The sequence below is a fragment of the Podarcis gaigeae genome (assembly GCF_964106915.1).
Source record: "Podarcis gaigeae genome assembly, chromosome: 4".
Lineage (NCBI taxonomy): Eukaryota > Metazoa > Chordata > Lepidosauria > Squamata > Lacertidae > Podarcis > Podarcis gaigeae.
Window position 1 is genome coordinate 11,028,612 of NC_139677.1, and position 14,925 is coordinate 11,043,536.

At 41.7% G+C, this 14,925-nt stretch overlaps 1 protein-coding gene across 1 annotated transcript; it reads right to left on the reverse strand.

Moving 5' to 3' along the window:
* Positions 1 to 727: 727 nt before the first annotated feature.
* On the reverse strand, positions 728 to 13,527 carry FBXL3 (F-box and leucine rich repeat protein 3). The gene is made up of 5 exons (XM_083737846.1): positions 13,265 to 13,527; positions 8,532 to 8,895; positions 4,718 to 4,840; positions 3,235 to 3,406; positions 728 to 2,247 (listed from the first exon to the last, which is right to left on the reverse strand). The coding sequence occupies exons 2-5, from the start codon at positions 8,892 to 8,894 to the stop codon at positions 1,604 to 1,606; spliced, it is 1,302 nt and encodes a 433-aa protein (XP_083593972.1). The 5' UTR covers position 8,895; positions 13,265 to 13,527; the 3' UTR covers positions 728 to 1,603.
* Between the last annotated feature and the right edge of the window lie 1,398 nt (positions 13,528 to 14,925).

The following is a 14,925-nucleotide window of genomic DNA, read 5'->3' on the forward strand; positions in this document are numbered from 1 at the left end:
TTACAGGGAACCAGGCAGAGGGCCTTCTCGGTAGTGGCACCTGCCCTGTGGAACGCCCTCCTACCAGATGTCAAAGAGAAGAACTACCAGACTTTTAGAAGACATCTGAAGGCAGCCCTGTTTAGGGAAGCTTTTAATGTTTGACGGACTATTATATTTTAATATTTTGTTGGAAGCCGCTAGGAGTGGCGGAGTACAAATAAATTATTTATTATTATTATTATTATTATTATTATTATTATTATTATTATTATTATTATTATTATTATTATCCCTCTAGATCTCAAAATAGTTTTGAAATGGAGAAGAGCATTACAGCCAGTTTCCCATGTAGCAATGGGCGAGGGGAACTGCCATTTGTGGGACTAGTTTAAAGACCACTGGATTAAGTTGATCAGTTCTTTTGATCCTGACTGATAGCAGAAAGTTTTATAGCTCTTCTTAGACACGAGTGGTTTTCGGCACACGCAAGGAGACTTTTCCCGTATAACAACACCACCCTCAAAATCATCTGAACCATCTGAAAAGTCATCCTTTAGGTGTGAGAGGTGGCTGCTATGGAAGGAAAATAAAACTGCTCTCTAGACCCTGGCCTTAATCAGTAACTGATCTCTTTTGTACCATCAGCTAGGAAAATGTAGCTGTTGTCCAGGCAGGATGGCAGCAACCACCCACACCTTACTTGCCCCGTGTCTTTCTGGTAGCAGTGGAGTCCAGGCAATAATTATTTTCTTCTTTACACTAAAAACCATTTATTCCATTTAACTATTTTTGTACAAACATTTGGCTTTGTTTATTATTCAGGAAATACAAACAGTGTAATTCCTAAAAGTAAATGCTGTAGAACAGTTAGACCGGGGGGGCGGGGGGAGAGACCAATTGAGCCATAATCAATATACAGTATACTCCTCCTATAATACTTTAGCTTCCTGAGCTTTAATAATACCTTAAAACAGGTTTATGCACAGATTTTAACACCCCATAAACGTCAAATTTCGGTCTTCAAAAGTGCAACAAATAAGCTTTTGAAAAACTCATTACTAGTAATTTTTACACACAAAAATATTTTCTAAAGTGATTTAATAAGCATTTTCTATATACAATTCAACTATGTAGGCTGTATTGCTCTGTCTCCACATGTCATACCTTACATCCTATTGTATGTAACCTTAACCTGCGACTCCATAGGATAAATAGTTGAGTATAACATGGCCCAGGTAGCGTTAGTAACTCCAAGAGTCTGCAAGAAAAGTGACCTTCCACCCTTTACAAATTGTGCCTCAGTCTGTAAGGTCAATTGCAGTTCCTAAAGTTAGTTTAAATACTGACATTTATCAGAGTAAAGTCCGAGCTACACATCTGAATATCAGTTCACTATTTTCAGTTTCTACATACATTTAGGTAGACCCTGTCTCAAAAGGGAGAAAGAAAACTAAAAAGTTTTTTTATGGGCAAGTGTGTCAGAACACCCTCAGTCTCCCCTTTTAGAAACCAACATTAAGTAGTACGTGAGTTTTCTACCACACATTACAAACTACAAATTAGCTTATGTTATTAAGCTGCAACATGGTATGCTCAAAATGTAAGGTGCCTTCGTCAGAGACTACCAGGTGGGCATCATGTCTGGAAACCAAACTCTACCAAGATGTTTTGACACTTCCCAATGAATCTGCTCCAAGCTATACTTCTGGTCAGGAATCAAGACTTCCTCCATTATAGACAATTGAGACAGGCGGCCACCACACATCTTAACAAACTCCACAAAGGCACTGCAGGAGACTTCACACTCCCCAAGGCCAATCGCTGACAGATTCTTACAGCGCTCTGCAATGCAAATCAACTCTTCATCCAATGGCCGTAATCCATTGGCACACACTACCAGTTCAACCAAGCGAGGGCACGTCATCCCAACCCGGCCAAGCACTTCTTTGCTTACTGATCTCCCAAAATAAAGGTGAGTGACTGGTATTTCGTATCGGAAGAATAGATCAAACTCTTCTTCGTATAAGAAAAAATACATGACTAAGTTCACTTTGGGAGAATGTTTGATGAAAGCATCCCAACTGCTCTTCTCAATTGTGTGGAAGTGTGTCTGTCCAGGGTTTTCACTGACTACATCAATGCGCAAGTGTTCTAATCTGACGTGTTTTTCAGAGGACAAAGCAAGGAGGAGCTCATCGCTTAGCAGGTGGTAGTTCAATGCCAGCTCACGTAAACCATGACACTGATCAGCCACACAGAGGATACCTTGAGAAGAAAAGAAAATGTTAGAATGTGAATTCACTTCCAAAATGTCTCATCATCATCATCATCATCATCAGTAGTAGTAGTAGTAGTATACCGCCCTTCATCCGAAGATCACAGGGCTGTTCGCAACATTCATACCATGACTCAGCGTGACATGCCAATACAGATTTTTGAAACAGCTGTAATTGATTGGGACAACCGACTCCTAACACACAGTGGTCAAGTCTATACATGCATATGTCAGTTTATTAAGCCAAATTATACATGAGCCAAGTGTCCCCATCCCTCTGGTACAATCCAACACTGCCAGGGCAATTAACCAGCATCTATTATGTCACACCACCCTATCCTTATGTGCTTCTCAGAGGGCCACAATTCAGAACATCCTGAACTAATCATAGTCTCCCAATACACCCAAGTGAGAAACTATGGAAAACACAGTCAGAATAAACTGGGATCATAAATCGCATTTTAAAATTGCTGTAAGATCCTAGTTTGTTCTGATCCTGCAAACTGTAGTTTGACTCTTAGAATATACTAGGAATCTATTATTAACCCAGAAACTGTTGAACAGCAGTGCACTGAAAATGAAAGAGGAATAGAGTAGTGTGAACATATAGGCACAGGGCTCATTCATATCTTGCCTTAGAGACGCATGTCTGAATTGAAGCAACACTAAAACCAGAATGGTCTTTTTACTTTTTCAATAGGACAGCAGTATTTCCATTAGTTACATAAGCTTCTGCTGCAAACCACTGAACACCAAAACAGTTTATGATTCAGTTAAGGCAGCTGAAACATGCCAAAATAAACAAAAAATTTAAAATACAAACAAGTATTTCCATAGCTTGTACTATATGTAGTCAAACAATTATGATATAACTGAATGTACTAAGAAAAAATATGTGCTAATAATTCTGACATAGATTGGACAGTAAAAACCTAATTTAAGATAATCACGCTTAGATAGTCTAAGAGTAAGCTCACCTGCTGGAGAAACATGAGGACAACTGCTCATCTTCAACAGTTTCAGAGTATCACTGTTGTTAGCTACTAGGACCTTAAGAGATGGATCATCTACTGGTGTATCATCTATCTTAAGTGAAGAAAGTGATTTGGAGTTTACAAACACCACAGTCAGTGCAGAAATAAAGTGTGACTGTAGAAAGGAGAAAAAAATAGAGAAATCAAAAAGGAAACTTTATACCCACAATAGAAAATGTATTTCACCCACAAAGAAAATCTGGACAATGACTCAAAATGTTGAGCAACCAACCTATTTTTCAGCTGCTCCTAAAACAGTACATAGATATAGGCTAACTCAGTTTATGAATATTTATCACAAGTTCACAGTTTGCCACTCATCTGGCACAAGCTAAGATTGCCTCCAGCAAACACCAAAAAGGCACATTTTAACAATAAGCGTAGCTTGTGGCTTGGAAGAAAGCCAAGACTGGATGTCCCAGATTTACACTGAGCTGCCTTTCTTTCGCCTACTGCAAATAATAGACAGGCTTTACCTCAGTAAGTACAGAGTTCTGCCAAAAATTTAACACATCCAGATCCACTTGTGCCAGCAAACTCCAATCAGTGCAGTTGGGGAAACAGCCAAATTAGCGTCTGATGGCCCTGCTGAATGGCAGAGGCACTGGACTGAGCAGGGGTGTCTCTCAGCCCAGTGGGTCAGTTGGCCCAGGTGGTCTCCATTTGCCTCCCCTTCAACCGATGGAGTGGTAACCAAAATCTGGGGGGCGAGGTTACAGTTTTCATTGTGTGAGATCTACTTCTCTGTCTGGGTTTACCCTCTCCAAAGACTCAAAATGGTTATCTTCTGCTCACTGGGAACCCTGGTTCCTTCATCAGCCTCTCTAAAAGACGGCTTCCCAGATCTGTTCACAGCCAGACACTCATGCTCCTTCCAGGAGTTCACCTCCTTGTTGCCCTTTTGCCGGGATGGGCCTCCAGCCAGTAGCTTTCCTCTCCCTCAGCCTACCTTCCTCCAGGAGGATTTGAGGCCTTGTCAAGTAGCAGTGCCTGCAGCAATGTCTGGTTTCAGGTGTTTCCTACCTAACTGTTAGATGGAGAGGAGAAGCTGTGGGACTTCCCTGCCTGAAAGCTCCATTCCCTGCCAGCACCTTCTCAAGTCCCTACTGATGAGTCCAAGTCCTGTCAACTGGGGCCCTGGCTCTCTTAAGCAGGAAATACAGGGTGCAGCAAGGTCGTTCCTGGCAGCCTCTAACACAGAACAAAGCTTGCAATGCTCACTTTCATCACTGCTGCAACAACCAACACAGTGACAGAAACAGGGTGTGGGCCGATGGGGCACGCTGCATGGTTTGAAAAGGTCTGAAAGAGGATCATCACGAAGGCAAAAAGCTTCTCACAGCACACAAAAGGAACTGACAAATTCATAATTTGTTGATCGAACAGCTTCCCTTGTAACAACATAGTTTTTCGGTAGGATCAATACCTTTGGCAAATCCATGAAGCTTGGTCGAGCAGTGGAAATTAGTCCTAGTGTTTTTAAAGAACAGTTCACAAGCTGTGATAAGATATCACAAGCTGCTTCAGCCGATTCCTTGCTGCTATCCACCTTAAAAAGGAAACAAACACACAATGGATGCAAATATCACTCCAAACACTGGAAAACTCTCTAAGCTGTTTTATTTAAAGCCTTCATACTCTACCTCTTCATGGACTTACACACTTTTGCTATTATTAACTTTGTTGCTGCTACAAAAGATCAGACAAGAAAAGTAACTCCATTTTAGGGCCCACATATGTTAAATGTTAGGTAAAGGATTCTAGCTATTAGTTGTCTCTAATAATTATCAGTTATAGACACAAATAGTTACTAATTATTAATTAGCTGTCTTTCTTAAGAAGGTACAAATGAGACATGCAAGAAGAATGCTCATGTTCTACATTTCCAACTCAGTCGTTCTCCACAAGAAGGGCACTCCACCCCAAACACCTGTCTTCCATTTTTCTTTTCAAACCGTTTCCAATAAAACATTACATCATATTGAATAGTGAGCATGTTCACTCCTCTTTGGCATTCTATTTTTGTGGGGAAGCAGTAACTTCCCCTTAGGTTTTTAAAAATACTTCTACAAACATTAAGAGTTCTCCCAAACATGCTGGTATTTCCTTCTTGGTTTCTCAGAGTCTGTTTTTGCTACAATCCCGGCAGCACTTGCTACTTGGAAGTTTTCTCTTGGGAGGAATAAACAGCAACTAGCCAACAAAAAACCAAAATTCTTCTAGATAATCCATCATGGATTTATGACATAATCTTTATTCACAGTGCCTAAGAACTACACCGGAGACTTGCCGAGAAGAATACTTTCAGGAATAATTATTATTTTACATATTTGGCATTTTGCAGAGGAGGGAAGTATATATGGAGGTACCATGAAACTAACACTGTATGAAGCATCACAGTAGTATGGTTCATATGTAGCACCAAACCATAGTTTGGCATTAGGCTCATACATTGCAATTTCTTCTCTCTTTCCTCTCATTGTGCAATCCAAATGGCAAGATAGACTTGTGCTTGCTGTCCAAGTCAAAATGGCAAAAATGGTTTGATCAGTGTTTGTTTTGATGGATTGGAGGGCAAACTGAAATCTTCATAATTTCCCAGTGTTAAGTGTAATGAAAAACTATGTTAGCCAGGATATATCTAAGTACAGGGAAAAAGGAACGTGCAAACCCATCATTCCCCATCTGCCTAGCTGTTCTTTCAACCTACGCATTATTAGTTGATCGTTTGCAGTCATGCTCAGGCATGCTTCACAGCACTATGATTAAGATTGTAAACCTCTTGAATTATTCTTAGTTGAGAAATCATCTAGCTTCAAACAGGTGGACTAATCATTTAACATTTTTCACAGCAACAAAATGCCAACAGGTAATTTTATCATAATTTGTATAACTATAAAATTACAAATGAAAGCTTTGGCTCATCATTAGAAAGAATAGCCACCTTAAAACTTTTTTCATTCCTCCTTACCGTATTGTACCCAAACCAAAGTAGCTTCCAAAAATAAATGTGCCCTTAATTCATAGACAAAACTACTGCTTTAGTTGATTAATCTATTAATTAAAATGGTTAATTTGCTGCCTAATTATAACACATTTCACCCAGAACTCATGAGAAATCTCCCTTGAAATGTCAGTGGCTACCTGAAGTTGAACAGAGAAACATAAACACTAAAAAAAAGGTCTGAATATGCTTTGTAATGCAGTTTTCTTAACATCATTACAGACAGTCAATAAACTTTTATCTGTTTTACAGAATATGAATTTTGTGTTACTGAAATACTGTTCAACAAAACATTCAACCTTTAGTGTGACACGAACAACCAGGATTGATTTTCTGTGAGTCTCAGGTTCACATGCTCCTCCTCTTCTCTCCACCCGTGTAGATGGGAGAAGTTCAGAAGCTTTTGCTTAACTGCAGTTTGTTGTGCTGTTTGAACTGACAAAAAGGTGGTTTCACATTAAACGCAGCTACAGTTACTGAAGCTGGCTTGATTAAACCACCCATAGAAAAGAATGTGAACTCTTGCCTGCTGTCACACTGATGCACAACCATCTCAATCCCATCCTTATTCAAATGCCCTGATGAAGAATACTAAATACATGGGCTCATATAGCCCCATCTCACATACAAGTGCATCTTTCTGAATCTGACTAGATCTCTTTTAAAAAACTCTCAGGATACCTTATCATTCTGAAGGAAAGCAAAACAAGGAAGACAAACATTATCATAACAGGATGCATTCCCAATAATGAACACAGCGATATTTTAGGGGGGGGGAACCTCCTGTCAGTTTAACTTAAATATAAGAAGATGTTATAAATAGTGAGAGAATTAACAGACTGCAGTCATTTTCAAAGCAAACTTGTAATACGAGTCTAGCAACATGGACAGCATGAAGGGAAGTTAGTCATGGAGAAATTATTCTCAGGAGATTTTAGTTGTGACCTGTGAGTATGCCCTGGGCTCACTCAGGAGGAAGGGCAGGATATAAATGGAATGAATGAATGAATGAATAAATAAATAAATAAATAAATAAATAATATTAATCAATTCACACACACAAAAGCTCGTAATTATCTCTTAAAGTTTCCTGACATTCATGGGGTTTTCAGTCTAATTTGAATGAATTAAAATGAGTGTCTTGCATTTCTAATCCTTAACTTGGAACCTACCCTTCATTCTTTGACCACAATGGGGCCTTCTCGTTTTAGCTTCTCCTTTGCAGATCCCTAAAAATCTGCCACTAAGAACTAAGAAACATCTTCAGAACAGAGCAGCACAGAAGGAAGTAAAAATTGCAGCCTTCGTGGAACTGTACCTTTTAAACCAAACCCATGTTCTTCATTTTACAATGGCAACTGCATTAGTGCTTTTCCTCAGTAGAACTGCCCTCTTTCCCCGCTAAGGGAGCTGGAGTAAAGCAAGCTGGGGGTGGAGACAATGCCAGGTGAACCAGAACCATCTCCAATCTATTGTTTGAGGGGAGACTGTGGGACATTTCTGTTGTGATGAGTGGCAGTGCACTGGGACTAGCGCCAGAAAGATAGAAGGAACAACTATCTCTGTGCTGAAACAGCAACATTAAAGTCCCTGCAACATGAATTCTCTCTTTGGAGACTCTCTGAAGCAGGTTTTGAGGGGTGTTTGAGTTGAATAGAGAAAATTAAATCCTACTGCGCCAATGGAACCCTGCTGGTGCAGTATCAGTTATAACACAAAGTTTTTCTTGTTAAACGTTGGCACAGCATACATCAGGATTAGTTTTCACCATGCTTGAAATTAGCATTTTCAGGTAGACACTTAATAACTCACTGTAGAGCTATATACCACATTAACTGGATACTGTTAGCTTATTTGATTCAAACAATAACATAAATGCAGTTGTAAAGCTAGAAATCCCTCTTCTGTGTTCTCTTAGTTTGCCTTGCTCGCTTCAAAGATAAGCTCTAAAATTCATTCTCAGTTTCTATTTTAGGTACCAAAAAACCAACATGCAGGTTCGGAATGAGGTTCATTTTAGACCCTATCACTGCAGGAAATATTGCTACTTACAAAACATGCTTCAAAGATTTTCACTGTTACAATAATGATTTGTTTTCTCCTATTTTCCTAATGCCAATTAACTGGCCAGACAGGGAGCAGGCCAGAAATGTTGCAAATATGTGCAGTTGTGGAAAAGCCAGCAATTTATGAAGTATTCAACTGTCTTTTTTAAAAAAAGTTATAAAACTGTTACCTTGAAGCTGACATATTGTAGATGATTGGAATGTCTTTTAATAATTTGCTTGATGAGTTCTGGATGGGTAGCCTTTAAATAAGATGTTGCTGGCTGATTCAGTTCAAATTCAAAGCATCTCCATAATTCAGGCATGTGGAACACTTTGTTCCACACACGGCAGACTTGGGATGCATGAGCACGATCGAGAAGAGGCAAATACTGGAACACCTGCAGCAGAATATCTGGAATGAGGCTCCCCCAGTCAGGGCCCTGAAATACTCCAGCAGATTCTTCATCTGTAATTTTCACTTTTTTGCCATCTGCTGCATTCTCATCTGATAAATGATTGCTGGTCTTGCTGTTTTTTCTGCCTCGTTTCATTCTATCAAGAGAAACACATTTCACAATATATTAGCTATACAAGTTGAAACAGCATTTTCAAAAGATAACAAGTTCTCTCTTACTATAAAGCCTCCAAAATTAAGTAATATCTGAAAGCAAAACATCCAGAGGTGTGGAATAATTCATTTTTTTTCCATGTTAGGAACATTGAACTGGAATAGATTTTTATAATGCCATCTTCTCAAATGAGACTCTCACAATGACACTACAGCTGCTCCTCCCCGTCGCCAGCCCCGCAAACTCGGGGGACAGCGCTGGGCTCCCGCTGCTTGCGGAGAGTTGCCTGCATGCTGAAGCCTCCCTTAAAGTGTAGCATGCTTTGAATCTCCAGTTGACTTTCCAAAGGTTTTCCCATTGAGACATCTCTATATTGTGACCAAATCTTAGGCCCATTTGATCATGGCTGATTTAACCTCCTCCTCCTTGTCTTGGTTACTGCTCAAGAAGCATTTTGGCTGAAAGAAATCATAAGCCTGGGTTCAGATGTAATGCTAAGCCAGCAACAGTTTGATTCCCAAAAGGAGTCAGAGAAGAGTGAAGCATCTGCAATTTCGGCAGTGTGTAGTGTCACAGTATGTTCACATTTAAACAATAGTTTATCTTAACTATAGTTTAAAGTGATGTGTGAATCATATCATTTATTCTTACTTTATGTTGCTCTTGAAGCTTCTATAAAATCAGTATAATAATAATAATAATAATAATAATAATAATAATAATAATAATTTATTATTTATAGCCCGCCCATCTGGCTGAGTTTCCCCAGCCACTCTGGGCGGCTCCCAATCAGTGTTAAAAACAGTACAGCATTACATATTAAAAACTTCCCTGAACAGGGCTGCCTTAAGATGTCTTCTGAATGTCAGAATAGGATCAGCTATGAAGGCACATTTCTGTTGCAGGCTTCAGATATGGGATTTCAGAAAGAATATGGGACTGACTATCCACGTTACATATCAAATAGTGGAAGGTGAGGTGAAATGAACAAAATATTTTCATACTCAGGCCATTACACCATTGTTGCAGCTACCTGAAGTAGCAGGAAGAGCTTTTACTATTCTTAGCATAGCAATAGAGGATTTTTCAGTTTACCATTATTCTACTACTTTGAAAAATCATTGTCTAATTAAGCTGGCTCAATTATGTGTAAAGCAGTAATTCATACAATATTTGTTTATGGCAGCACCAGTATATGCCCTCACCCTAAGCAGTTACCGTATTTTTCATCCTATAGGACGCATGTTTCCCCCTCCAAAAATGAAGGGGAAATGTGTGTGCATCCTATGGGGCGAATGCAGGCTTTCGCTGAAGCCTGGAGAGGCTTCAGGAAGCTATCCGCAGATAGCTGCCTGCAGCCCGAAGTCCGGGGAACGCGGCACTGTGCACCCCGGGCTTAGGGCAGCTATCCGCAAGCCTGTGGCGCCCGGCGGGAGTTCCCACCAGGCGCGCAGGCTTGCGGATAGGTGCTTGCAGCCCGAAGTCCAGGGAGAACGGCACTGCGCACCCCGGGCTTAGGGCAGCTACCCCAGGCTTTGGATAGCAGCAAGCTCTGGGAGCAATGGCAAGGTTGAGCGCAACCTCGCCATCGCTCCTGGGGACTGGGGTCGGGGGAAGCTTGGGCTGCCCCCGCCCCCGCAAGCGATGGCGAGGTTGAGCGCAACCTCGCCATCGCTCCCGGACCCCCAGCCCTGAGGCTAAAAACGAAGGCAAGACAGCGTGCGGGTTCCATCCCGCTCGCTGTCATGGCTTCTTTGTTCTTTGGGGCTCGGGGGGGGGAATATTTTTTTCCCTTTATTTCCCCCCCAAAAAAAAAAATAGTGCGCCCTATGGGGCGAAAAATACGGTATTTGATGGCACCAAAAGTCTTAAGATCAGACTACAAGAATATAAAATGAAAATTAATTTGGGTGCAGTCTAAATAACTAGCTACAATACAATTGTACGGACAATGGCACTATTTAATCAACACTTTTAAAAGGGGTGGAGTGAGGACTAACCTTTAGTGTGCTTTGAATACACCTATCTCAGTTCTGCCAACATGTTCTTTACAGTGTGCAGACTGGTTACACAGAAAGGAGCCAACCCATTGCTGGTTTGATCCTTTTCATTACCTGTAGGTGTACTGTTTGCGAACAGAGGAAGGAAAACAACACTAGAATTTTGAGGTTGTTAATCACCTTTGACACTAACAAACTTTAAGAACTAGACGACTTTTATTGAGATTGCTGCATTGTACTTATTATTCTACCCAAAGAACTATCTTGGGCAGCTACAAATAAATAATTCAAGGCAGTGCAAAGAACTACAGTGGTACCTCGGGTTAAGAACTTAATTCGTTCTGGAGGCCCATTCTTAACCTGAAACTGTTCTTAACCTGAGGTACCACTTTAGCTAATGGGGCCTCCCGCTGCCACCGTGCGATTTCTGTTCTCATCCTGAAGCAAAGTTCTTAACCCGAAATACTATTTCTGGGTTAGCGGAGTCTGTAACCTGAAGCATCTGTAACCCGAGGTACCACTGTACTGTCAAGAAAAAGGATGGGAAACTCCACAGGGTGCAGACACCTAAAGAGATCCCAAGGATTACTACCTGTATACAAATATTTCTAAAACTACAGCATTCACCACACTGAGACTTTGAAGTGTTTTTTATATATATCGTAACTTTACTGACAATGTGCAATGGCATTTGGGAGCTTCAACTTTCTTCTGGTCACTCTTCATTTCCTTTAAAAAGTTTGTAATGGATAATTTGCACCATACAGGACATTTACAAATATGACGCTGCGTCTTAGCTGTGCAGCTGGCAGAGTAGGTATGTATGATAAGTATAGCAAAGTATGTGTTGTGCTGGTGGGGGGAGGGGGAGAGAAAGGTTTGGCAGAAGTGTCTCTAAGGCCTTACAATACACTACAATGAGGCACAGCATATGCGCACAGCAATGTGGGCAGTAAAATGCAGTAAAACGAATCTCTGTGCAGAGCTGTTTAAAGGTTTTTTTTTTTTTAAAAAAAGTACAGTGGTACCTTGGGTTACGAACTTAATTTGTTCCAGAAGTCCGTTCTTAACCCGAACTGTTCTTAACCTGAGGCACGCTTTCACTAATGGGACCTCCCGATTTTTGTTTTTCGTTCTCATCCTGGGGCAAAATTCTCAACCCAAGGTACTACTTCTGGGTTAGTGGAGCTTGTAACCCGAAGCGTTTGTAACCCGAAGCGTTTGTAACCCGAGGTACCACTGTACTTTGTTTACGGAACAGCTTTCCCTCTGAAAACCAACCTAAATTTTTATGTCACTGCAGGGCAATGTGGGTTTTGTTTGTTTGCTTTTACATCTGGATATATTTAATCCACAACTTAAGGGGGCAGCTACTGGGTCTTAGTTGAAAGGAAAGATGGGGGGTGAAACAGACAAACAATTGGGATAGCGAAATCGGTAGAGCACGAGATCCTTAATCTCAGGGTTGTGGGTTCGAACCCCAAATTGGGCAAGAAGATTCCTGCACTGCAGGGCTTTGGGCTAGATTTCCAACTGATTCTATGAATGACAGTAGGAGCTGGAGGGAGGCAAGCAAACCCCCTTGGGATGGAAAAAATTGCTTTGATGCAAATGATTTTTAGACTGGGGGCAGGGTTAAGGTTTTGTTTATTTGCTAATTAGAGTATTCCTTTGTTCATTATTTGAGAATTGTTAAGGCCATTTGATACTATTGATACTCCCCTCCCCCCTCCACAAATGATATGTTGCTGTTAATATTAATGTATTATATGATTTCCCCCCTCCTTTTCCCCAATGATATTATGTATTGCAAAAAAATTCTTTGCTGTAAGTCGCTTGGACTCACCTTCGGGTGAAAAGCATCTAGTAAGTTATTATTATTAAAATAAATAGTTTACGGTTTTGTCTTGTTGTTTGTTTGCTGGGGATTTTTTTGTATTATTATTTTTTAAAAAATCAAAACCCTCCCATCAGATGTCACCTTTAGAAGACACCTGAAGGCAGCCCCTGTATAGGGGAAACTTTTCAATGCTTCATGCTTTCTTATGTTTTTTATTTATGTTGGAAGCTGCGCGGAGTAGCTGGGGCAACCCAGTCAGCTGGGCGGGGTGCAAATAAATTATGATGATCATCATTATTACTATCATCATTATCCTCATCACCGTCACCTTAAACGGAATAAATAAATGCAATAAATAACATGAAACCCAGCGCGTGGCGGCCACGCCTGCGTGGAGCTGGGCGCGAAGGGGGCGTTTCTCTCCCTTCACGGCAGCGCCGCTACCGGGGGCGCCCAGAAACCCCCACCCGGCCCGGCCCGGCCCCCCATTCCACCCGGCCCGCCGGGGTCACCTGTCGGAGGCAGCTCCCGTCCTCCGCGTCGCTTATCCGGGGCCTCTCAGTCCTTCCTGCCGCCGCCGCCTCCTCCTCCGCCGCCGCCTCGTCATCAGCGGCCCCGCCCGGCACAAGCGGGGGGCCTCGCCAAGAAGCCACCAGGCCCGCCCGCTCTGGTCGGCAGCTGAGGGACGACAGCCAACCGCTGCCCGACCGCCCGCCGCTTGTTTACTTCAAAATGGCGGCGCTCGCCTGACACTGCGACGGGGCTGGCCCTCGACCGCGCATGTGCAGGAGGGGAGGGGAGGAGTTTGCGCTTGCGGCCCCTCCGTCTTCTCCCGCTACAGAGCGCGCGCTCTCTCTCTCGCGCACCCAAACACAGAAGGCCGTAGAGGGAGGTTTCCTAGAACGTCCCACCGACGGCGCTTCCTAGACGTTCTCGACGCTGTCACGTCGCCGTCCCTTTCCGAAACGCGGGTCCCCGGCTGTGGTTGGACTACAACTCCCGTCATCCCTTAACGGCTGGTCCCGCTTGCATAGGCATGATGGGAGTTGTAGTCCAACCGAAGCTGGTTTGAGGAATAACTGGCGGGAAAGGAAGTGCGAGAGGGAGCGAAAAAGGGGGGAGCTGCTCTATTATTATCATTATCATTATCAAAACAAACAAAAAAAATTCCTTCCAGTAGCACCTTAAAGACCAACTAAGTTAGTTCTTGGTATGAGCTTTCGTGTGCATGCACACTTCTTCAGATAGCTCATACCAAGAACTAACTTAGTTGGTCTTTAAGGTGCTACTGGAAGGAATTTTTGTTTTGTTTTGACTATGGCAGACCAACACGGCTACCTATCTGTAACTGGAATTATCATTATCATTATGTGAAGGAGAGATGTAGACATTCGGCTGCCTAACACAGGAGCCCAACTCGAGAACCAATGCTGCTTCCGAGGTTGAAAGCGCTTGCAATGTCCCTGTTGGTTTTCATGAAAGAATTGTGGGGATCTTTAAAATTCTTATTTTGAAAATATTAAATATATATATTGTTAGATTAAATTTAAAAAGTAAGAAATAGAACCAAGTCACACGCTCAAGATCTACAGAGCCCTATCCCAGTGGTAGTTGCTAACATTTTGACTACTGTATGCAGTTCTTAAGCTTGATGCTTCCACCACAAAATATGGCTTGCCCAGTACTTTAAGAAAAGTGTGCCATGATATATGTGCAGAGTGCAGTTAGTTGTCTCCTCTTTAAAAAAAATAAAAAATCAGTCATTTTCTGCAACACCAATGGAAGAGCTTTCATGTATGAGGGCCCAAGTGTGATTTTTTTCAGACACATTTGACTCCAGACCTGGTTTAGAAACTAAGCTGTACAATTTTTGAATTCATGGATCGTTTACATCTATGCTAAACGCAGCTAAAGCTTTTACAATGCAAATAAAGCTATCTTCCAGTTGTGTGCAGCTCCACACCCCACAAAACAATCAATTTAACTATTCATTATCCAAACACTTTTTAAATTAAAAGAACAAAGTATTCCAGCCAATAGACAAAAAATAATGGTTATGTTTGAATGAGGCCACATCAGAGCACAGCAGAAGATATTTGAAATGCATGGCTCAGTCCGGAAAATGTGAAGTAGTAATCTCTGCTTATGTGTGGAGCTCATCACACCAGACTGA